This window comes from Chroicocephalus ridibundus, chromosome 1 (genome assembly GCF_963924245.1).
Source record: "Chroicocephalus ridibundus chromosome 1, bChrRid1.1, whole genome shotgun sequence".
Lineage (NCBI taxonomy): Eukaryota > Metazoa > Chordata > Aves > Charadriiformes > Laridae > Chroicocephalus > Chroicocephalus ridibundus.
The window spans coordinates 125,443,649-125,467,481 of NC_086284.1; the positions used below are offsets into that span (position 1 = coordinate 125,443,649).

The window sequence follows — 23,833 nt, forward strand, 5'->3', positions numbered from 1 at the left end:
CTGTGGCAAATGCTACTATTTCTGGGAAGCAGTTTGTTCTGAACCGGGCACGTGTGAAGGTGTGAAGTGGTGCGACAGACACCTGCTGCGTTAGGTCTGACAAGAGCCCAAAGAGCCGGAGTCATGGCTACTGGTGCCGGGGTAGCCCAGGTGATGGGGGAGCAGCGGGAGTTACGAACGCTGAAGGTAGGAATATTTTCACTCACTTTAGTTCCCTATTTGTTTTTATGAGAGTTCAAGCAGCTTGCTCCAGGTCTTTTTTTTTTTTTTTATCCCCCACTTATTTTTATGTATTCCTAGAATCCATAAGATGGAAAATATTAACTGGGAGAATATTTTGCCCTCCGCTGTTATATGGTCTATTGAATTTGTTACAGCTTTTGATCTGCTTTTTCTTGGCTCAAAATCGAGTCACTAGAGTTGCACTCCCAAGTTTTTCTGGGTGGCAAAGAACCTGTGGAAAGTTGTTCCTTTTTAAGAGTTCTTTTTCAAAAATACATATTTGGCTTAAATTTTCAAGTAATAAACCGATTCTCCCCCTGCCCTGGTTAAAGCAAAACTGGTAAGGGCTCTGAGATTTTCTGTATTGGTACTTACTCAGTTGGTAAAAGGGTTACTTGGCAATTAATAACAGCAGACAGTGCAAAACCATCGCCTGCTGCAAAACCTCTGCAAAAGCAATCTGTGCTCACAACACTTCTCTGTAAGGGGAGACACTTACACACCTGAAAGTCTGTCTCTGCTACAAACCCGAGCACCACTGATCGCGACCTCGGTAGACCCTCGGTGCACCCAGCAAGCACATTTGTCTTAACACAGTTTTCTTGTTCAGTATTACCCAAATTCTAAAAATCACGCTCAGGCAAATAATAGATTCAGGGTTTTTATTAGTTTTCCATGTGAGCATTACGATTTATAATACATCATATCTAGTTGTACCTCCAGAATGACTCTAATTTAGTACATCATCGTATTAGTAAAAACAAGCCTGATAAGTGGGCTAAACTTCCAACTAGCATCTTCATATCCTTCACACAAGGCAAGCTAGAACGTCAATCACTTTGCGGACGTTTAGGTAGTGTTTCCCAAAAAACAACCCAGCCCCGAATTAAACTAGGAAGCGTATACAATTTAAAGCAGGAAAGATTCATTTGGTCCTTCCCCTCCCCCCAGCAGAATTTAATTAACAGCTATAGTTTTGCCTCATTACAGTTTTGGAACCTCAATTGAAAAAAATCCTGGAGTCTGTCGGGATGGAATCGCAGGCACCGCTGGCCCCGCGTCGGGCGGCGACCTCCTCCTTACCGGTAGCCAGGTCCGGGCTGGGTGTAGCCCTGGGGCCCGAAGGGCGGCCGGTTGCGGGCGTAGGGGTTGGCGTTGGCCCCGCTGGGCGGGGGGGTGATGGTGCTGCCGGGCGGGGCGGTGAAGCCGGGACGCGGCTGGAAGGTGCCGGGGGCGGCGGGGGAGGCGGGGGGGCCGCTGTAGGGAGCGGGCTGGGAGGCCTGAGTGGTGTAGGGCTGGGGGGGCGGGTAGCTGCCCCCCGCGAACTGCGGCGGCTGCTGCTGCGCCGGCAGCTGCGGCGGCTGCCCGGGGAAGGCGGCGGCGGGGGCCGGGGGGGCCGGCTGGCTGTAGGCCGGGAACTGCTGGGCTTGCTGCGAGGGGGGCTGCTGCTGGCTGTAGCCGGCTGGAAAGGCAAAGAGAGAGGTGGGGTGAGAGAGACAGAGAACGAAGGGCCAAGGCCGCCTGCAGAAATACCTTTGTTTGTTTGTTTGTTTGTTTGTTTGTTTACCGCGACAAACGCAAAGCAAGGCGGGGAGCACACAACAGGCAAACCAAGAACGAACTGCGAGTTTTCCTGCCTTTCACGCAAGCCCCCTGGCCTGGGTTTTGGTGCACGACCAGGGCAGCACAGCAACGCTGAAAATAGTATAAAATAGCTTACCCGTGACTGACTAGAAATAAAAAAAAAAATAAAAAAAGACAAATAGTATTTTACCATCACATCACACAAAAAAATAAAAAGTCTTCACTGGCAAACGAGGCAAAACGCAACCCTTTTCCCCAAATAAAAAACTCAAACCTGTCATGAAAATAGTGTCAGGGTTTAATACAAGTCATACCTTTGGTTAAATCACAGGTGTTTTCAGTTCTTTAGGGTTAAACATGAAAAAGTTGTGCAGAACATAACACTTCAGTACAAAACTTCCATTTAAACATGTCCCAAACTTGATCTTTCTGTATAAAACCAGCTTCCAAAAGGAACTGCTCTTATTGAAGACTTTAAAGTGACCCAAAGTCCTTTTATGAAGAAATAGCTACTTTTATCCATCATGAAACACACCTGCAGCTACTTGCAATGAAACCTCTCCAGTGACTGGAATCCTGTCAGCATTAAACACCAGACACACAAATTATTAAAAGTGCACAGCCCTAAGCCGAAAAGAGTAAGGATTGAAGAATGCACTGGAGTAAATTCTGAAACTCACCTTGAAAACGCGGTCAAAATTTACCCATGAGACAAACCTCCGATGGGTCCATTTTCACTACCATGAATAAGTAACCGCTTTGTTGCCTAGGAGATCTACTAAAGCAGGAATGGATCCTGCTCTTGGGGGACACGGGTTTGAAAGGAGACAATACTCATGGGAACAACAGCAAAACAAACAAGAAAATCCCATGAGTCAAGACCCTCAAAGGGTGCTGCCAAGAGATCCTCAAAACAAAAAGACCATTTCTGAAATATTAGGTTAATTGTGAAATAAGTTATGAGAAACAAAGGAGCGTCACATCAGTTTTGGTGTTGCATTCTTACTTTAAGATGTTGTTGATTAGGATGCAGGACCCGCATTGCACTGCAGCTTTCACAGGAACTTCGCCAGTAAAATAATGAATTAGATGATGGTGGGATATAACTCCTTCCCCCCTCCCCCCTCCTCAGTTTTTAAGCCTAAAGTCAGATAGACCCTTCCACTTCCAACAGGCTCCTTTCTTCTTCTGAAATTACACTTCAGAAAGTCTGTCACTGTCTTGTAATGACAGATGTGGGGGTGAGAAGTCTGCAGAGAACAAGACACCATTTACAGACCCCAATCAACCAGCTCTCGCACAGTGCACAGGAACAAGGGCTGAGGCACGAACCTTCAGTTCCAAGTTTTCTAGGGTTCTTATCCAAGATAAACATGGAATTTCTTCATAAGCTCTGCAAGTGTTCTCATCTACATCAAATCTGATGCACTCCCACTGTATATATTGCACACCAAAAAAGAGGCCATACAGGCTCTATTGTGAGTCACTGAATGGTATGGAAGTCTCTTGTTTAGTTTAAGGAAGATTGTTTAAAACAAGGAATGATAGATGCTTTGTATCATTTTCTAAAAGTATTCAACAACTTGCAATTTGTTATGGAATCTGCTGTTACAGGTTCATCCCTGTACTTTAGCTGGATTACAATTCCTAGCATATACTATGCATTATTACATGCCAGCTGCTTCTGAAGTAAATAACCCAAAGTTCTGAAGTCAAGTTTATTTTGGGTATATGCAAAAGCCAGCTTTTCATATTATATAGCACATAAACCACTAATGCACTAAAACGTTCTTCTGTTAAGTGTGTACTGGCACCTTTACTTGAGGAGGCAGCAAAATCAACAACTGAAAAAAACCTATCACTTGAAAGTTTCTCTGAAATTAAACTATTTATAACAGCTAAGGATTTACTAAATGGCAACTATAATCAGTGTTCACACCACTAAATGTTGTACATGGAGATCATTTCACATGCAAGAAATATGGGCCTCCAACATTCAAGGAAGCTAAACTGGGGTGTTTTAGTCACTTACTTGCTAGAATCCCAAGACTGCACAAGCCAATCCTGAAGACTGCTCGTACTTCAGTGATTCTTTTTGCCTACCTTTCTAACAAGGCATTCCGCTGATTAATAACAAAGACTGCTTTTGGTCACAATCAAGTAGGACTGAGATACCAGAACTCCAACTACGTATTAAAAAAAAAAAAAACATAGACAGCTACAGGTGATTTTTGAATCGTGCCAGTTCCCATGAGAACCACAAGGCGCTCGGGCTGCCCCACAGGCAGGTTCAGGAAGCGGAGCGCAGAGGGTCAGGCCGGGCAGGGCACTGCAGGAGAGGTTCTACAGCTAAACCACCGTTTGAGAGCGGCTTACCTGGGTACTGCATACCGTACTGTTGCTGAGGCTGAGCCTGCGGCTGCTGGGCAGGATAACCGGGCTGTTGGTACTGTTGATACATCTGACCTATGGATTAAAAACTTATTTAGTTGAAGCCCAGCACCCTAGCTGTATTACAAACACACAGTGAACAACATCCTAGCAGTTTAAAAATCACAGAAACAAACCCTCTCACAACATGTAAAAACCTTTTTTAAAAAATCTGAACACGGTCAAGTTTGATCTCAGTTGGTAATTAGGTAGAACATACTCAATCTACAGACTTTAGTTTCTGAGTCGTGCTGTTCTGAAGATTAAATAAAGTTTACCTCCAACAGAAGAAGTAGTTCTGATTTGGGATGTGGGGCTTACTATTTCCCATTTTCAGAGGATGCTAGAAGCCACGCACCTTAATTAGTGCTACTCTGATGGGTAACAGAGCAAGAATCTTTAAGTGTCTTGATAACTGCTCCAGAATTTACACTGTAAATTAAAATACTTCAAAAGTTAAACATGTCTTCAGGCTGTCTGTTTATATTAGGTTTTTAAGACCATTTCTGCAGAGTACTGTAAGCAGAGTGGTACATTATTTATTCTGACCACATTTTCCAGGTAAGTCATCCATCTCTTAGTATCTGACTTGCCAAGTTTTCTTAAGAGACCCAGGGGTATACACTCTAAAGCAAAACCAAAACCATACATTCTTAAGCTTGGGTATTCCAATTCAGTGCTAACTTTTCCCAAATTCACTGTTTACAACTTCTCGGCAAGAAGAGGCAGAATATTTGTTTATACTTAACCTATGCGCCCTGTTTAGACTTTATGCTTCTGCTGTTTTTCAATTTAGTAACAGGCACAGCAAAGGAACCAAGACAATTACCTGCCAAAACTAAAGCTTAGCTGAACTGGAGCAGACACGGAAACTTTACTCTTATAAAGTGTTACGGTACTATTATTCATTCTGCAAAGATCAGCACACTGTATAAATACACTGTAAGCTGTATCTTTTGAATTGTACAAGACAAAAGCAATTTTGCTCTGCTCCAAGTCCTCCCAGACCCCTGTGCATGCTGCTTTAACAAAACTCCTTATTTCTTCTTTTCTCTGCGGTACTTGCAGCTGAAAGCAACGGTAATTTACATTCACGCTAAGGTGTTCAAAATATTTTATATTGGTGCAGTCGTTCAAAATATTATTTGGTATGCAATTATTGTGGGAGGAAAAGAGTGCCAAACACAAGGCTTGAAGAAAATTTACGCCTGTTAGCTTGATAGTTAAAAATTAGAAACCCAGAATGCTTGTTTTTTGTTTCTTAAACTCCATTGTTACGGGGAAGTTCTGGGAGACCAACCAGGAGGCTGCCTACAGGCTAAGACAGAGACCACACTGGCACCTGCTGGAGACTCCAGGTAAAGGGATAGGAAAGAAACAGCATGGAGTTTTTCCAAAGCTGTCTGAGAAGGCTCCCTCTCTTCACCAGGGGTTGAAGTGTTAGTGGGGAGCAAAGAGGTGTTCCAGTGCCTTTCAAGAAAACATTCTTAGTTTACAGCCAGGAATGCAGTCAAGGATCCTATGGGCCCTTAAACACACAGTTTTTCCTCTCCCTTGGTTTTACTCTGAAAACAAGCAAGCTACAGTGTCAGCGTCTGGTTTTGTACTTAGTGCTTATTGCAGTCAAGGATCTGCCAGCATTTACCATTGTTCCTGTGCACTGAAACAGCCATTTTATCTAGGTTCAGAAAAAAGACCAAATAGGTATACAGACACACAACATTCTCTTCCCTAGAAGATCGTGAAGTGCTTACGCGAATGAACTTTTACATCTATTTTAGCAAAGACTAAAAAAGCATCCACATCTGCACATAACTGGTTCCAGTGCGTGTTTAGCAACTGGATTTAGTGGTAAAACAACACAGGCACGCCACAAGAGACAGCACTGAAACTTTTTTGTTGGACTGATTTAATTCAAACTAGCGAATGTTTAAAACTTTATCATGGGAGGCAAGCCATTCCTTAGGATCTGCACATAGAGGCGAGGTGACTTGGTATTCACAAATAATGGTAACTAATAACCAATTATAATCATCACAACATCATTTATTGGCAAAGAATGACATTAAAAAATAATCCCTGATATACCAGAATGACTGACATGCAATTAGCATCGCCATTTTACTTACATCCTCAAATCCTGGGAAGGTGGGGTGGTAGAAGCACAGCTTGGGGTGTTCTGGTTTTTTTTAAGAAGTGTATTAATATTTCAAAACTAGTTTTAAAACTACATTCTAACAAGGACATGCTCTGTACCAGCAGTGCCATTTGCATGACCCAATCCTGTTGAAAACCTAACCATCGACAAGTATCCAAAGTTCTGGCCACGGCCCTGCACAGGTTCTCAACTCTGCTGTGCGAGGGCAGGAAGGGAGAGCAGGATGGGACAGCACAGGTCCCCAAATTATACTGGACTGAGGTGCTACCAAACAGCGAACTACAGAAAGCTACCCCATGTTTCAAAGGAAAGTCTTTGAACACTTTGGATAAATGCAACTTAGCTTATGAAAAAAAATTCAGAAGCTGGTAATCACACATGTATTGCCCAGGTTTGGTAAGAGACTGCCTTTACCACGTGCATACAATGGACAGCATAAGCACTCCCACTAGTATTTCTGATGAACAAAGTGCAATAATGACATCTGACCTACTCCCAACAACTGATCCATCCTATTTTATCCATAGAGTGTAGAAAATGTAATCAATACTTAATATATTTCAGCGGCAACAATAAAAATGGCATAAACTACAGACCAAAGCCTTCTGTGCTGTTAGTGCTGTTGTACTTTTACATGCAAAAAAAGGACTTGGGGAAAGGTATAGAGCAGCTCAGTGTTTTCAGAAAAAAAACCAAACCACAAAAAAACCACTACACTTTCCTTGACCCAAGTTTAGAAAAATCATGACGTCTACTCTGATACTCGGGAGAGAAGTTGTCTAAGCTCATTTAAGATGAGTTTTGCTGAAACAAGTACTTTTTACCTTCCCTGGCGTTAGCAGCCATTAAGGATTCAAACCTACTGCTGCTAGTGCTTTTAAGTGTTTCATTTTTTTAACATCAACACTTAAAACATCATACCTTAATTTATTAAAGTAAAAAAGCTAAATTCATAAAATACAAGTTCAATATCTGAGAGTATATTTTTTTAATACTAAGTTTCCTAGCTGCTGAGAGAAGAACCTGAAGCACTTTTTTTCAAAAAGTAGCTTCCACACACAAACGCCAAACAGTTATTATATCTTTAAGCTACACAGATGGCTCTTGCTGTCTCATTTTTAGCACTTGACTGCTTCTTAGGGAAGTAATAAATAAAAAAAAAAAGAGCTGAAAGCAGCAAAACAAAGTGTTTTATAAGCTGCACTGCAACCAACAGCATTCATGCCTGCTTCAATATTATGCCTAACTACAAGTTGCTCAAATACTCTGCTCAATCAAAATGTTACTGATGCCCTTCAGGCAAGATATTCCAAGTGACTGACTGTGGATACTGTCATCACCCTCAATAATGCCTCTGACATTTACCTCCGCATTATGTCAGTACAGAAAGCAGCAGAGGGTTGTAACTTGTTTCTACACTAACACAGCAACAGCTTTATATTGTACTTTGTACAGAGGTAGAAAAACCAAAGCAAGTCATTCCACAGGGTTTCATCCGGAACTATGCAGGTCTGAAGTCTCAGTGCTCTTAGAAAATATCAGTAGAACATGATGCCCAAACATGGCAAGCCTCTGAATACGTGTATTTTTAGAAATCAAATAACATGTAAAAGGGCATAGTGCAAAGGAACCTGAATATCAGAGTTTAGAGTTTAAGATTTAAAGGAGAGCCACGCGAGGCTCTCAAGGGTTACACAGGAAAACTATAATGCATACGAGATAGTTCTAAGGTTTCACCTGCCTAGCACAGAGCCATACGTAGTAAAGAAGCGATGCAGTAATGGCTCTGTTTTGTTAAGATTGAAATGATGAGTAAACAACAAGCAGACTGTTAGCTGAGTGAAAGCTTGACACAACGCACAGGGTATGACACGAACTAAGGTTTTCAGACAGCTTTAAAGTGCAGCGTATATGAATCTGCCTTACAGTAAAATGAGCACGGACGGAAGTAAAAAACAGTACGATGAAAATCCTCCTCCTGTTACATCACCTACTCTTTTAAATAAAGCTACTGCTCCACCTGCCGTTTCTATATTGAACGGCATGTGAGGAAAAAAGCTTTTCTGTTTAGTGGCACAGATGAATTTACAGTTCGGTATCAACTTTGGGTCTGCTAACTGGAAGTCTTAGCTACTCAGATTCAGACACCATCATTCACGTCTCAAATGGTAGAAAAACCCGCTGTTTACCTTCCACCTGACCAGTCTGTGGCTGTGCTCCGGGATACGGCTGCTGCTGTGCCTGAACACCAGGTGGGTGGGCTGCAGAGGAGGAGGAAGCGATGCTGTCCGGTGTTCCCGATCGCTCTTCTGCAGGGGCACTAGGTGGTCCTAGAGGAGCAAGAATGAAATAACAGTATGTGAAATGAACAGAGTTTGAATTAAAAAAAAAAAAAAGCCCAATACAAGACCATTCCCTTGCAAAGTTTTTAACATTTTTTTCCAGTTTTCCACAGATTTACACCTGAGTGTCATGCCCAAGCTAAATCTAAATATATTTGCACATGTAAACTTTCTTTTGAAAATATTTTGGGGGGGAATTTTCCACCTGTCTCCAGTCTCAAATTTCATCTTTCTAAGGAACCTGACCCATTTGTGGGATAAAACCCTGCGTGAAAACAGGGTTTTTCTACAGCCTTAAACTTTAACCTTGCACATGTACACTGAAAACTTACGACATTTGGACAGAATACACACTTACACATGTATTTTTTCTCACCTGGAGCAAAGTTGCAAGGCTGTGTGAAACTGTTCAAGCACACCAGTGTTTTACTGTGCCCCACATGGGCCCAGGTAACAAAGCCATAGAGCATGTGAACAGAAAACCTCCAAGGAGGGTGTTAAATTCGTACTCCCAGACAGGATATGGCAGGCTTCAGTCTAAAAGCAATTGTCTGCTTTAATAATTCTGCAAATATTCTAGCTAGCACCCAAAGAGAGAAGGTTTTGCTTTCCTTTTCATAAGGCGTAGTCTTACCTGACACCTGATCATCTGTCAAGCCAAATGCTGACATGACATTCTTGCTGATTTCATCCTGGTTCTTAAGTGGGTCAAATGCAGACATGCTTGCTGCTATAACTTGAGTAGATGGCTTAACATTAGAGTCAGCAGCAGCAGGCTTTTCTTCCCTACCATCTACAGCATCTACAAAACAAATGCCCAGTTATTAATTTCGGAGAACTGAAACACCATCATACATATAGATCATACTACAGCAAGTTTGAAATTGCACAGTTGTGTTTTGGTTTTTTTTAAAACATTTTAACTGTTGAAATGCTTATGTTAGGATAACAGTGATGAATCAGTGATGTATCTGAAACTGTGACAAATCACAAAGCTTAGGTTTCGTTGCAGTTACTTAAAGGTTCACTGATGCTGCGGAGCATCAGTATCACATATCACTTTGTCTGAAATTCAAAGGTACAAGGCCCCTGCTTCAACAAATTATTCTGGTATGACTTGCCAAGAGAATTAAAAATTAGGAAAACTTACAGGATAGGTCACAGTTTATTATAGTGTTTTATCAACTGCAGTTTTTGTTTTGTTTTGTCCCCTTCTCCTTGAATTCTTTCTAAACTGACAGGTGAAATTTGTCTCTTTGCAATTACACAAGTAACACTGAATCACTCAGAAATCCCTTACCTAGTAGAGTGCTATATTTTCTCTTAAAAACAAACAAACACAAACAGGGTTTAGACTGGCTAGTTTTGTTTACATGTTAAGATCATCACCCTAACTTCCTTACAAGTGGCTTATAACCAGAATCCACGGCATTCCACTGAAATTAGTTAATTCCTTATAGTGTAGGAACAGGGGCTGCGATTTTTTAAAACAACAAAACCAATAAAACTCCAAAGTATAAAATACAAGAGCAGCATTTCCTAAAAGAGAGGCTGGAGTTCTCAGTTTGTCTCTACTTTGTGTCATTATTTTCTGTGTCCAGCTTACCCCAAATCTGTAGTTAAGCACAAAGAGGTATAGTCTTTACAGTACAACAGCCCTAAGTTGTACTTAGATCAATACTGATTAAAAGTTCGATGCCTGAAAACTGGGAGAATAAGACTTCCTTCCCCATTTGCCCTCCTCCCATAATCCTTTCCCACCCCTGTCTGCACCTTTGTGCTGCTTACCCTGAGAAAGCTCTGATGCTGGTCTGAGCTCAAAATGTGTGATTTAATTTCCTAACCTGGCAAAAAGAGTGGATATAGTTTTTGCTGAATTTGCTTTTTACTGTTCTAGTGAATCAAACTTTCTTAGCAATATGACAAGATAAGCACCAGAGCTAGCCCAAAGTAAGCAGTGGGAGTGCTCACATAGGAGCAAGAACTCTTCAGCAATGACAAACCATTATTCAGCTCACAGCCCTCCCAAAATGTTGTTGTGACTCACAAGTGTTGGTTACAGCGTTTCCATACTTTGTAACGAAACCTCTGACTTTGAAGTTTTATTCCTAAATTAACTTAGTGCTTTACTCCAGATAATTTGAATAAAAATTCTGCCTCTGAAATAGCCGAAGCATTAAAAACTAAGTTCTGAACCATCAAGCAACAATAAGTAATGATCACAACCAGTATTCAAACCTCATTTTTCACTTTGTTAAACTGCACGCAACTCTACACATCAAACCAAACTATTCTTTGCCAGGCTGCCTACCACTTTCAGGCAGATTAGTGGAAAGTCCTGGTTCAGCTGGTGGTTCTAAACAGTCCAGTAAGCGATTGACTTTATTGCGAAGTTCTATCAGTTCTCGACGCAGGTATTTCACCTGATTAGATTCTAGGGGTCTTGGTTGTCCATTCACTGCAAAACAGCAATTAGATAAATTTAAGACTGTGGTAACGTTTTGATACTCACTTTAAAATTGAAAAAAAAAATCCCAACTTTTACTTGCTTTTAGCATCATTATCCTTTGAGGAGTTTAAAGTGACACAGTTCAGTCAACGCAGACTGAACTCATGCTAGAGTTCACTGTTCCTTTAATATAATCTCAGTTCAACATAATCCACAGTACCAGAACTGCAGAGTAAAGTCTGCAGTAAATTTCTGCATTGTTTACTCATTTCCATGAATATACCCTGAACAACACAAATATCGTACTGGCTTGGGGAAAGCTGTCCCTTTAGAACTAAGGCAGCACCCACAGCGCTGCTGCAATCCATGAATAAGGTCAGTGTTCAGGTTAAAGGCTGCTTGCTATTTCTTGGAACTGTGGGCTAATTTACCAACAGTAGCTTGAAAATAAAGAACTATTTTATGCAAAGGCCAAAGGATAAATGTTAAAATCTATTCAACTTTAAGCAATTAATGTTAGTTTTTAGCAGTCTACTAGTAACACTGCAAGTTTATCATCATTTTAAATTTCTCAGGCACCTGTGAAGAAAGCCCCACAAATGCTAAAGAGAGGAAGGTAACATAGAAAAATAACATTAAGAAAAACCAACTGACTATATATATATGTATGCCAAATACTTTAAGCAATCTTATAAAAAGAAATAGTTTCAGTTTCCACAAGTTCAGATGTCACATAAAACATCAAGAGAAAAAAAAACAGGTATCATGTACTAATCCTGTATTTTTAACTTAATGATTTCATTCTTCTGAGCTGACAAACTGAAATTTTTTCGTACCTTCCAGTGAAGCCTACTGCTTGAATTTTAAAACGTTATTAAAAAAAAATATATAGTTTTCTATGCTTACCAAATAATGTCAGCTTAAGTATCCTACTGCACTGAATTGCAAAGGAAAGATCTGAGCTATCGAAAATTGTTATAAGATCTCCATCTGCAAAGAACATGAAAAAGTTAGATTAAAAGCAAAGCCTATTAACTACTGAACTTTACGTTAGGGCAGAAGTGTTACTTCATCACTAAAAAAATAACATTCTCTATTTGAAGCTACTAGAAAAAAAGTTACCAATTAACACCACCACAAAAAGGGTACCATACCTCATTATACGGAGGATGAGAAAACTGAAGATGCAGGAGTAGTAAACAGAGGGGGTTTTTTTGTCATTAGTAAGTAAGGCTTATATCCTTGTTTCCCTGAGCTACAATCAGAGACATACACTGCTGATTCAAAAAGCATCTAAAATAACTTGGGCAGAAAGAATTATTTTTAGAATTAGGAATACTTATCAAGAAAAATGAAGTCCTCAAAAACATTTTCTTAAAAATCATATCACAAAATGAAGCAATAAGTTAGACTTTTACATAACACAACACAAAAACGTTTATTATTTTAGCGTGAGAGTCAGTGTGCAGGGAAATTATGCACAGAAGGTAAGACAGACGAATGACTAGCTCCAAAAGGAAGCCTTCTGACATTAGTCCTTTCAAAGTGCCATATAGCTCATCATTCTTTTATATTTGCATACAGGATGAAACATTAGAGCTAAGAGTTCAAAGGCCAACACCAGAAAGAATGATGCTTCCAGTTAAAAGTTATATACCCATTTCAAGTGGCTCCAAAACCGTACTGTTCATGAATAGACAGGAGAGTCAAAATAAATAACACAAGCCAATCCCAATTTAATTTTTAAAAACCAAAATGTGCACACAAACAAGCGAAAGTTTTAAGCGACCGGAATGTTTTCTCAGGTTATACTCAGAACACTGAGATGAGAGACTGATTTTCAACAAGGGAATGATAATAAAGTTCCTGTGTAAAAGTGAATAGTAAAAACATATATTAGCCTTAACTGACAAATAGGAATGAAGATACAAAGATGTCAGAGTTGTCAGAACAAAACTTTTCTCTCAAATCAGGAATTTGACATGAAGTCTCGACCCTCAGTCATTTATATTTGTACGGCAGATTTCAGAGGAACTCCCATTTCAACACATCCTAATGAATCTGCACACTGCCATCAGACACAAACTATGTAAGAACCGTATGGGATCCTTTTAATCCCCAAAAGAGACACCGAGTTCCCTTAAGTCTGGTCTCTCACAATTTTTAACCTGAGTCAGGACAACAGACAACCACATAAAATCTTGCTTCCTCAGCAAGACCATGGATGAAACAAGACTATTCTCTCTGGCAGGACAGATTTTCTGATGTTTTATATTAATAGATTTAATGAACACAAATTAAGCAGTGCAAAGGGGAGAGCGGGAATGCATTATCAGGAAAACTTATGTACTGGCAGAGGGAAAGAGAAGGGATAGCAGGACCACTTCCTTCCAGAACACCTTGATGACCAGGAACTGAGATGAGACGCTCTCTAGTGAAGCATCACCTTCAGAAGCAACAACGTAAGACAAATGACACAGTTTGGAAAAAAGCTGACTCCAGGCTACTACTGTTCCTCCCTAGAACACTGTTACAAGGAGGCTCTGCAAACAGACACAAAAACATTTAATTACAGACTACTGCCTAAAAATGCTGAGGTATTCCTTATGCACTGATGACAAAAAGATCCATCTCTATAAAAGTTATGGTTAAAAATTTTGAATAAATATTAATGCTTCAGTATGAATAGTCATAAAACACATGATGGCAAGTTGAAAAAAACAACACCTCAACATTTGAAGAACTACATATTCTAATTTTGTCATACTCTGACTAGAAGTAACACCTCTGCAATAGAAGCTTTTCTTAGTATCACACCATTAATAACACCTAATCTGCTCATCTGTCTTCAAAGTTGCTAACAAAATTACAAATACTAACAAAATGACGACACAAAATAATTCGCAAGTATTCCTGAAGGAAATATTGTTGTCTCCAAAGATTTTTTGTATCCTATGTCCTGTTTGCACTGTCACAATCTTAAAACAGATTGGTTGACAGCAATATCAGTCACGGATTTGCTGAGTAGAGACTGGAAAGTCTCCAAGGATGAAGGCTCCAAAACCCCACCAGGCAACCTGCTCCAGTGACACACTGCCCTCCTGGCCAAGACTCATGCTCAGCCACTCAGACTGCAGTTTATGACTGCTTCCATCTGGTGCTACTGAGAAGAGTTGGGATTCAATGGTCTTCGCAATTCCCACTCAGTTTGCTGGAAGCTGCTATTAAGCTCTATTGTCAGCCTCCTCTACACCACGCTGAACAAGCCCAGCTCCCTCAAATGCTCCCTGTAGGCCACCTGCCCTGTACCCCTCACCATCCTCACCACATCCTGCTGGACCCTCTCTCCAGTTTCTCCGAGTCTTTTTAGCCTGGGGTCCAGGGGGCAAAAATGACCACAGAGTTTGCAAGTGGGGCCCCACCAGTGCCGAGGGGAAGGTAAAAGTGTCCCTGTTTGCTATTATGACCCATAACAAGGTTTATAGAACTAGACCCTAAACAAGTAACTTTCATACAGTTAAACAGTCCTTTCTCCTTGGCAGGAAAGTGTGGGTTTTTTCCCCCTCCAACTCATACACTTCCACCAGCTTTTCAAGTATCCTTTCCTAAATGCCGATACCAAAAATCCACTAGTGCCTAACACAAAGCCCTTCTACTCCGTATTCTCCTGCTTACATGATAAATTATTACCTCTCCTGCCAGTGCACAACATTGACAGACCACCTTACGATGCTTTTCTGTCATACCAGTCAATACTCAGATTCACTGCCTGAACAAAGGTGCATATTTTGAACAATTTATCCTGCATAGCCAAATGAAAATTTACATTAATACACATGGCTTACACAGATTAATGTCAACTAAAAGAATACAGATCATTCCATCTTATTCTCCCTCATCTATTATAATATTTATGTTGAAGGCAGTTAAAAATAGTGATTAAAGTTTTGCTTTTGAATTGCAAAAAAAGAATGAAAAGCACCAAGTACAGAATCTTGTTAGAAGCATAAAGTCAGTTGTACAATTCCTACCAACAGCCATCAAGTTATTACCCCGTAGTGTATATGCTGGGATCCATAAGGTGTATGTATATGTCAAGCCACGCAAAAGTCTGACAATTTAAGTATATTAAAGTAATCAAACAAACTTTTCATTTTAAGGAATGTCAATGAAGCTTAACTCTTTTTATCATTATACAGATAAGAATATACAATGTTGATTATTTTCTACTGAAGAGTAAAACAGACTTTATCTTCTCTAATTTTGTTATTTCAAAAGCTTACCTTTCTGGTTTTTACAAGGGGCATAGCTTTCAATTCCCACATACCCTAAATACTCCCTGCTATACCAATTATAATTTTTTTTATCTTCAGTACAGACTAGTCACCCCCTTTAAATTACCAATGGACTGGAAAGTATTTTAGCATTAATTCTGCATCATCATGATGCCATCCAATTTTTATGATATTTTAAGACACTGGAAATCTGCCTCATTATCCTTGGCCCTGCCAGCTATGCTTCCTTACCTACCAGATTTATCTAGCCTTATATTTAGCTTCCCCCCCAGCCCTCATTCCATTTTGGCGGGGGGGGGTGGGGTGGGGGGTGGGGTGGGGGGGGGTGGGGGGGTGGAATCCACAACCAACCAACAACAAAAAACACCACCCAAAAAATGTAGTTTTCCTTCACTTCAGTAAATGTACCCCTTTTAAACCCAAAGGTAGAGACACTACAGACTAGCACACCACCTTGACTACATACACTATGAGTTAAGAACTCATTATTGGCTCTGACACAAAGACAGAGACAACTTCTACTGCAAGGTAATGAAAAACAACAACAAAAAGGCATTCTCACATTTAGGCACTCTAGTTTTAAATTTAAGCCTAACTTAAAGAAAAAAAGTAACTTTTCTGTTATTGGCTCCTTAGGGGCTTTAGCAGATGATGTAACTCAGTAAGATGGTGTGCTTAAGATGCAATTCTACTCTTTGATTCATATAAATTCACTGCTGGCACTCCTCATTGGTTTTGGGGTGTTTTGTTTTTTTTTTTCAGACATTGGGTATTACTACATATTCAAGAACTTTAAGCAGGACATGAAAATAATTTCACACCTAGTAGAGAAATCTCCTTAGTTAGGAAGTTCAAAAGATGCCCAGCTTGAATAGAAAACCTATGCCCCGAGGCAGTTATCAAACTGAAACTTCTTTACCCTGGTAATTAATAGAAGCATCACATAACTTAGGAACATGCTTCTGACTATCTTAGTCCACAAATCCAGAGACAGAAGGGTTGGGATTGAAAAGTTTCCCAGCCTCTCCAATTAAGCACACAAGTTTGTTAAAAAAAAAAAAAAAAAATTATTCACTTCAAGGATTGTGACAGTTTGATGAAGCCACATACTTTAAGAAATTTTAAATAGAAAATCCCATATCCAGGCCTGAAGATCACTAGCTTCACATGTTACAGCAACAAGAAACCAAGCCAGGAGAGGTACATGAAGCATTCTTCTGAACACTCAATAAATGCGCACATGAATTCTGAGAGTACCCACATTACGGTTGTAGAAGTACTGGAAATCCTTAGATGAACTTCACAAAAGATGAAGACAAGCATTTCTCCAGGTTTGGAGGGATAAATAACAAAACGGAAATAGCTAGAACGTATATATTCCAATGCTTCTAATGACCGAAACAGATTTAAAGAAGAACCTTATCTTAGTTGAAACAAAGTCAAGAACACCACAGTCCTCATATGACAATCAAACTGAAGCCTGGTTCTACTAACTTTTTCCATAATCATTTGCAGCTTCCTCTGATATCAATACAGTTTAAGTGTTTTTAGTAGTGTTCATCATCTAGAATAACGTATACAGAAATTTCATGTCACAGTGGAGAAGTACATGCTGAGACAGAAAAAGATAAAATTAGGCCTTGACGTTGTAAAATACAAAATGAAACCATAATTACAGTCTTCATCATATACCATTACCTTCTTCAAAAAGACAAACACAGAGGCACACAAAAACAGAGAATTATACTTGAAGAACAGGTAAGAACGCAAAAACGGGACTAGAAGCTTTAACCTAATGAAGAAGCACCCATCAATCTCTTTTCCCATTCCAGAAAGAAAGACAAAGTTGTCAGAAGAGGAGAAATAAAACCACCACAAATCCATTTTGCTCTCTCCCACTAGAGATCAAGACCCAAAATATTAGCTCTTAATTGCATATCAATTTTGATGAGCTCAAAAGCTTAATGAACCTGAGAAAACTGTCTCAGGGTAAATCAAAGTGAAATTTTATTGCCTAGATGTAGGAACAAAAGTTATTTGACATTTTAGGTACCAGAGACAGAGCTAAAGTTTCCTAGTGCTATTAAGAAAAATGAATCTGAATGCTTCGGTAATGTAGCTCTTTTACTGTACACCAGGATAATTATTACAGTCTTTGACCTGACTAAGAGACTTTGGATTTTATCACTTCATTCTGAGTTTCATTTTATGAATACCATCCTTCTCTCCCAAATTAAGTAACTCATGCATGTCCCACACTGACACTCAAAGAGGAAAAACCCTCAGAACCACAAGTCTCTTTCTACGTATCTCAAACAAGGCCTTATTCATTCTGTGGAAGCCCTTCTCTCTTAAGGTTGCATTTGTTTAGCACTAATGATTGAGACTTTCTTTGAAACAAACTATGTACAACCTATGCCCAACAGATTCAAACTGGCACACAGAAGAAAGATTACTTTTAATAAATGTTTCAGGTTAAGTTAAAAGTGTCTTCTCATCTTTAATGATGGAAGAAAACATAATCAAGAATTGCTACTACTTAAATCAAGTCTTATAAGAGCTTGCATTAAGTCATACACGCTTATTCACTCAAACCTGCTCTATCACAGAAAACACAAAAAATGGTTAAACGGGTAGACAGCAAAGAAACTTGCAATAGCATCAGCTTCCTGCAACAGCCAGGAAAATGCACTTTCAGATCACTGGTATTTCAGGAAAACGAGAGGAAATACTATGTTAAGACAGGATAACCACAAGAGACACAGCTTCTATTTTCTGATTCAAATGATTTCATAAGAGATCACTTGCATTTGTCAAGTTCAGAGAATTTTGAAGAGGTGAATTTCACAGGTTCTGTCCTTTGATAAAGCATATCAGAGCAACAGTAGCAATTAAACCTCAACAGTAGTAATTAAACCTTACCTTCATCTTTATATTTTATTGTGACTTCATCATTGCTCAGAAGTTTTCCTCTAAAAACTCTTTGCATCATTAGCACCAATTCATCATAGGTGATATCTTCATTATGAATAGGAATTCTCCTAATATCTTCCCCAAGCTGAGCTTTGATGATCAGCTTCCCACTTAAATCCAGCTGCCCGTTCATGGTGGATTCCTTATCGCCTGCAGACCTGTTAACAACAAAACATTAAACATTTTAGAAAATTAAATATTTAAATGTATTTGATGACGGTTCTGAAGGAAGCTCTCCAGAGAGCTGTTCCTTCTGGTAGGAAGCTCTCCAGAGAGCCCCTCTCAGACACATTCTATCATGCACCAATTTCTCAAACAATAAAGTGCACAATACACTAACTGAGCTCACGGGCAAAGTCGTCTGTAAGACCAGGCACTTCTAATTAATGGTTACCAGAGTTTCCAATGCTCAGAATTTAAAAGTAAAGATTTTTAAGAGGTCAGACAGCTTTTAAATATGTGTGACAACCAGAAATTTCAACCCTTTTTTTTTTTTAAAAAAAAAGATACCAGCTGTAAACTGTCATGGAAAAAAAAAGCTATAAAGGAATTAATATTCCCTATGATTTGCTTTTGAGATACATGTATACATCTCTCTCAGGGAAAGTGAAATTGTAGGAAATGCTCTCAGCCTTACACTATATTGGTTACATTATCACCTTATTAGATTATTTTTACATCCCCCATAATTATGATAACCAGCAAAGGGAGCTTTTTTCCCCCATTCAAGAAAAGATTGCCAGAACAAATTATCTTTGGAAGATATAGGTGGTAAGGTGGTTTTATTAAGGTGATCAAGTTGAATCATTCATTATTTCATAAGCAAATAAACAAATAAATGGAGAGCTGAACACTGGCTTTATTACATGAATGATCAGAACACATTGAGGGCTTCTCTCCAGAAAGTAACATATAAAATCTTTCCTTTTGACTGAGATGTTTTAACTAAGATTTTAAATTTTTTAAAGCTGCTCAATAGACCACACATTAGCTACTCATTAGGCTCAGAGCCACAAATTTGTTACGCAGTATACATGGTCAGTTACTCTCAGTGCTTTAAGAGAGGTGAACAAGTGCTCCAACTTAAAAGGAAGTGTAACAAAGCCATCCTGTGTCAAAGCAGTTCACAGCATATATGTCACAGTTTTATCTTTAACACTTTATGTAAGACAATTTAAAAATTACCATTTAGTATGAGGCATCTCTGTTGTTAAAAAACACACAAAGGCCTTATGTTTAAAAGAAAAACTACAGAAAAGTTACTAAGCAGACAAAAGAAAAAAAAAAAGATCTAGATAGCTAGTCAAACGTCCCCTTCTTTCTTCACTGTTTTGGACAGGGTCAAAACAATAGATCTGGAATGATGAGCAATTAAAGAAGCGGTGATCTTAAAATTTGAAATACAAATACTGGAGATCTTAAAAGTAGGAAGCTCTAAACATCAAAACTGACATTTCCAAAGCCACATACAAGCAAACATGCTCTTCATTCTCTTGTGCAAAAAGAATTCTTGGTAGAGATATGCAGATATTTCTCCCTTATCTCTTGTTATAACACTGTTATATATAACTTATCTCCCTGTTATAACACAGTTTTAACTGAATTTTGCTTTGGTCACACTGTTTTTAAAGTACTACATTGAAAATGACTTCTCTCCTACCAGAAAAACAAGACACTCAGCTAAAGCCTTTAACACATCATACCTTGATGCACCGTAATATCTACTATTTCAATGGCATTATTTTACATTAAAAAGATGTAGTATGATGCTACCTCTAGATTGCAATTCAATTTCTGGTTTTTTGGTAAATAACATTTCAAAAGCAAACATTTCATGAAAATGCCTTTGTTTAGCCCAATGACATCACACACACACAAAAAAAGACAAGCAACTACTGAACAAAACTCATTCTCCTAATCAGACATAACAGGAGGTAGGTGGATACAGTCAGAGAAAAGGGACCTGCAATTAACATAGCAAGTTTGCTGCTGAGACATTATGATGAAGCAGTGACATTTATAATATTGTTAATGCTTGCTAACGCATTATTCATGTTTTGCAACACAGGAGTCTCAACTGCAGGCACATCAACTCAGTCTAATTAACACTTGAAGTTTGTTGTAAAAGCACAGATTTCTACCAGTGGTGTTTGTTTGTTTTAAATTTAAAGCATAAAAAAAAAATAACAGCATCTATCCCCAGGTTTTCTTTGACTTCTTTTCCAAACACATACATTTACCATTACCTTGTCTGTCTTATTGATGCTGGATTATTGGACAGATTTCCCACCTCACTTCAGGACAGAGTTAGGATAAGCCGCCATGCACTATCAGGAATCTACATCAGAAAAAAAGCAGGAAATATTTATTTACGGTCACAATTCCTTAGAATTATATACTTCATATCGATCTTTCACTTTAAAACATCTTAAAGAATATATGCAACTAAAAAAATCCATAATGTAGTAATCAGATTTACACTTTTGAGTATTGTAGAGTTTGAAGTTCAACTAAACCAGATCTTGAACAAGAATTTTCATTTATATAAGTTGTTTATTTTTTCTAAGTTTTGTAACTGCATGTAAGAATTCCTCATAGCAAAGTGTTCCTTTCCAGGACAGTGATCTTCCCCAGCAGTCTCAAAATATTCATTTGTATGGCCTCCATGTTAAAATCACAGGTTAAGTCAAAGAAACTTTGACTGATTTAGCAGTATAAAAACCTAGAAGTCTGCTTCTTAGCTTAAGGCTGAAGCCTCTGTGTCATTAAGTAGTGCATCTTCAAGGGCAGACTGCACACCATTAGGACAGACTACCAAGAAGAAAGGAGTAGTAATGCCACTTTCCCACAGGAAGAGCTGTCAAACTGTGCGAGAAGAAGGAAACGCAGTCAAAAATACGCAACCACTTAAAAACACAATCTGCCCTCAACTCAGCTTAAGATCGCACTTTTTCTGCTGGATAGCCTATGTGAAGAGCTGCCTGAAGTTTGCCCAGTCCACCTGTTTACTACACAAGTGCTTAATGCAATAATTTAACATACAGACCAGTCTAATGGAGAATGTAGCTGTGCTCCTCCCTCCCACAAGATAGGTGCACCCTACTCAGCACTCTTCTCCTTGTCACTTTCTTGTACACAAAGTCAATCTCAAACATCCATGACCTGATTTTTAGATGATTTGCTGCTAACCACAAAGAAAACGTAAATTCCTCATATCCACGTGAAACTGGGCTTCCCAACTCTCCTCTTTCAACTCAACTAGTAGTAAACTGGAATGGACAGGCATGAGACATACAGGGCAGAAGCAGAGAACAAGCAAACCCCAGAGAACAGACAAAGTCCCTCTCTGGTTCTCATAGGCTGGCAGCTGCTCCCTTCATCCTGGGTATGAAATGTTCACCTTTAAAAAGGGCTGTACTCACTCCTGACAGGGAGAGGGCCAGACTGTTGTGACTTACTAAGAGACTACTTCTCTGATTCCTCACTCACATTTTATGAAATGAGTAACGCATGAAGATGGTGGCCCTTTCACCCCAATCTTGCTATGGCTCCAGGTAAAACTTGCTGCAATGGACAAATATGGAATACAAATAAAGCATCTAAGAGTGGTTTAACTTATAGAGTTCATTTAGCTACCATCTCATGTTGTTTAAAAATTAGAGCCAGGCACTGGTTTTGCTTCTTTAGCATTACGACGTACACTACTTAGAAAATGACAACAGTAAGAATCAAATCTCATCTCTAATTCCCAAAGATACACATTTTGGTGGACACACCTGAGCTCCTGTGGCTTTTCAACAGACTGAATGCATCATTTGTATTTTCGTGCAAGGAAACCAGCTACTGTAACGTACTTACAGAACTATAATATCTTATTTACCAACATTACTCACAGAAATCCACTGTATGTATATCAACGATTACAAAAAGGTAACAGAAAGGATTTAAGTGCACTTTTTTTTGTCCAGCTGTTCTCCATTCTGCTTGAAGGTGCCCAGGTTTTAACAGACAGGCTCTGAACACTGCAACTGCTTGCAACTGCTACAGAAAACTATGTGAAATGTTCTAATTATTGAATTACACAGCATTCAAGCTTTTCTTCCCTCACCGTGACACAGCTGAATGGATGACTCCCCTGTCAGAGTTTTCCAGAGAAGACATTCAGAACGCACACAGAGGTATCTAATAGAACCAATCACAGCATCTACTTTCTTGAGGGGAAAAAAGCCAAACAAAAACAAAACCAGTAATGTCTTCCTGTTTAAGAAAGACTATTTTTCATAAGAATCACACTGACATCTTTCTAACCTTCCTGGTGTACCACACGCATTTTGGAGGTACAGATTTTTTCCTCCCCTCTTGGCTCACATTCTATTCACATCATGCACCAATCTAAACGGTGCATGTGGACAGTGACTGTCCAATCTAAGCCAGTCACTTCAGGATCCCTTACTAAAGCCATGATGTCACAACCATGTTGGATTTCACTCCCCTTTTTGCATTGCAACAGAGAAACCCAGCCTTGTCTAAGCAAAGAACAGGCATTCCTGCTTCATTTCTTCCTCTGTCAAAACAAGAGACAAGGAACAACAGTGTGAAGCGCGCAGAAACAGGGCCAAGCAGCACTGCCTCCCAAAGCCCCCCTCGAGGGAGCCATCAGAGTTTTCCCAAGAGAGCTGGGGGGTGAGGGGAGCAGAAAGGAGAAAAGCTCTATTCGTTTTTCTCCGATTCCGATCGGGTGAGGCCCGACCCAATGGGGAACAGAAATCACAGCCATTGCCTGCCGGGAAGCGAGGAGTCTGCAGTTCCCCTGGCTCCCAAGGGGACAGACGCCTGGTGAGCAAGGGAGCACCCCCCTTGCGGAGGAAGGGAAGGAGGGAGGGAGGGGAGGCCTCCGCCAGCCCTCACCCCCGATTCCCCAGCCCGATGAGGCCGGGGGTCGTTGCCGGCCTCCCTCAGGCGCGGCCGGGGGGGATGTGAGGGGTCTCCCAGCCTCTCCACCAGGGGCCGAGTCGCCCCTCCAACCGCTTGCGGGGAGGGAAGGGGGGGTTGGGCGGCCTCACTCCCAGCCCGCAACCGCCCCCCCCGCCTCCTTCACACAGGCGGCAACGGCTCCTCTCGGCCACCGCCCGAGGAGGCGAGCAGCCCCGCTCTCTTACTCTGGCTTCTCCGCGGTCCCGCCGGTGGAGGCTCCCCGCCTTGCCCCGTTCCGAAACCAGGCACCACCACCACCGCCGCCGCCGCCGCCGCCCGTACGTGGCAGTGGAGAGAAGGGGCCGGAGCGACGGCCGCCAACTGCCGGGCCTGCGCCAGCCGCCCGCATGCGCACTAGCCAGTGCCGGCCCGGCCAGCGCCGCAGCGCGCATGCTCGAACCTCTCC

The 23,833-nt window shown here is 40.3% G+C and overlaps 1 protein-coding gene across 1 annotated transcript; it reads right to left on the reverse strand.

The window, feature by feature from the left end:
• Positions 1–869: 869 nt before the first annotated feature.
• Positions 870–23,833, reverse strand: TFG (trafficking from ER to golgi regulator). Its single transcript, XM_063350196.1, has 9 exons — positions 23,613–23,833; positions 20,700–20,791; positions 18,403–18,611; positions 12,092–12,175; positions 11,048–11,194; positions 9,371–9,538; positions 8,584–8,724; positions 4,183–4,272; positions 870–1,684 (listed from the first exon to the last, which is right to left on the reverse strand). Exons 3-9 carry the CDS (start codon positions 18,584–18,586, stop codon positions 1,302–1,304), a joined length of 1,197 nt encoding a protein of 398 aa, XP_063206266.1. The 5' UTR covers positions 18,587–18,611; positions 20,700–20,791; positions 23,613–23,833; the 3' UTR covers positions 870–1,301.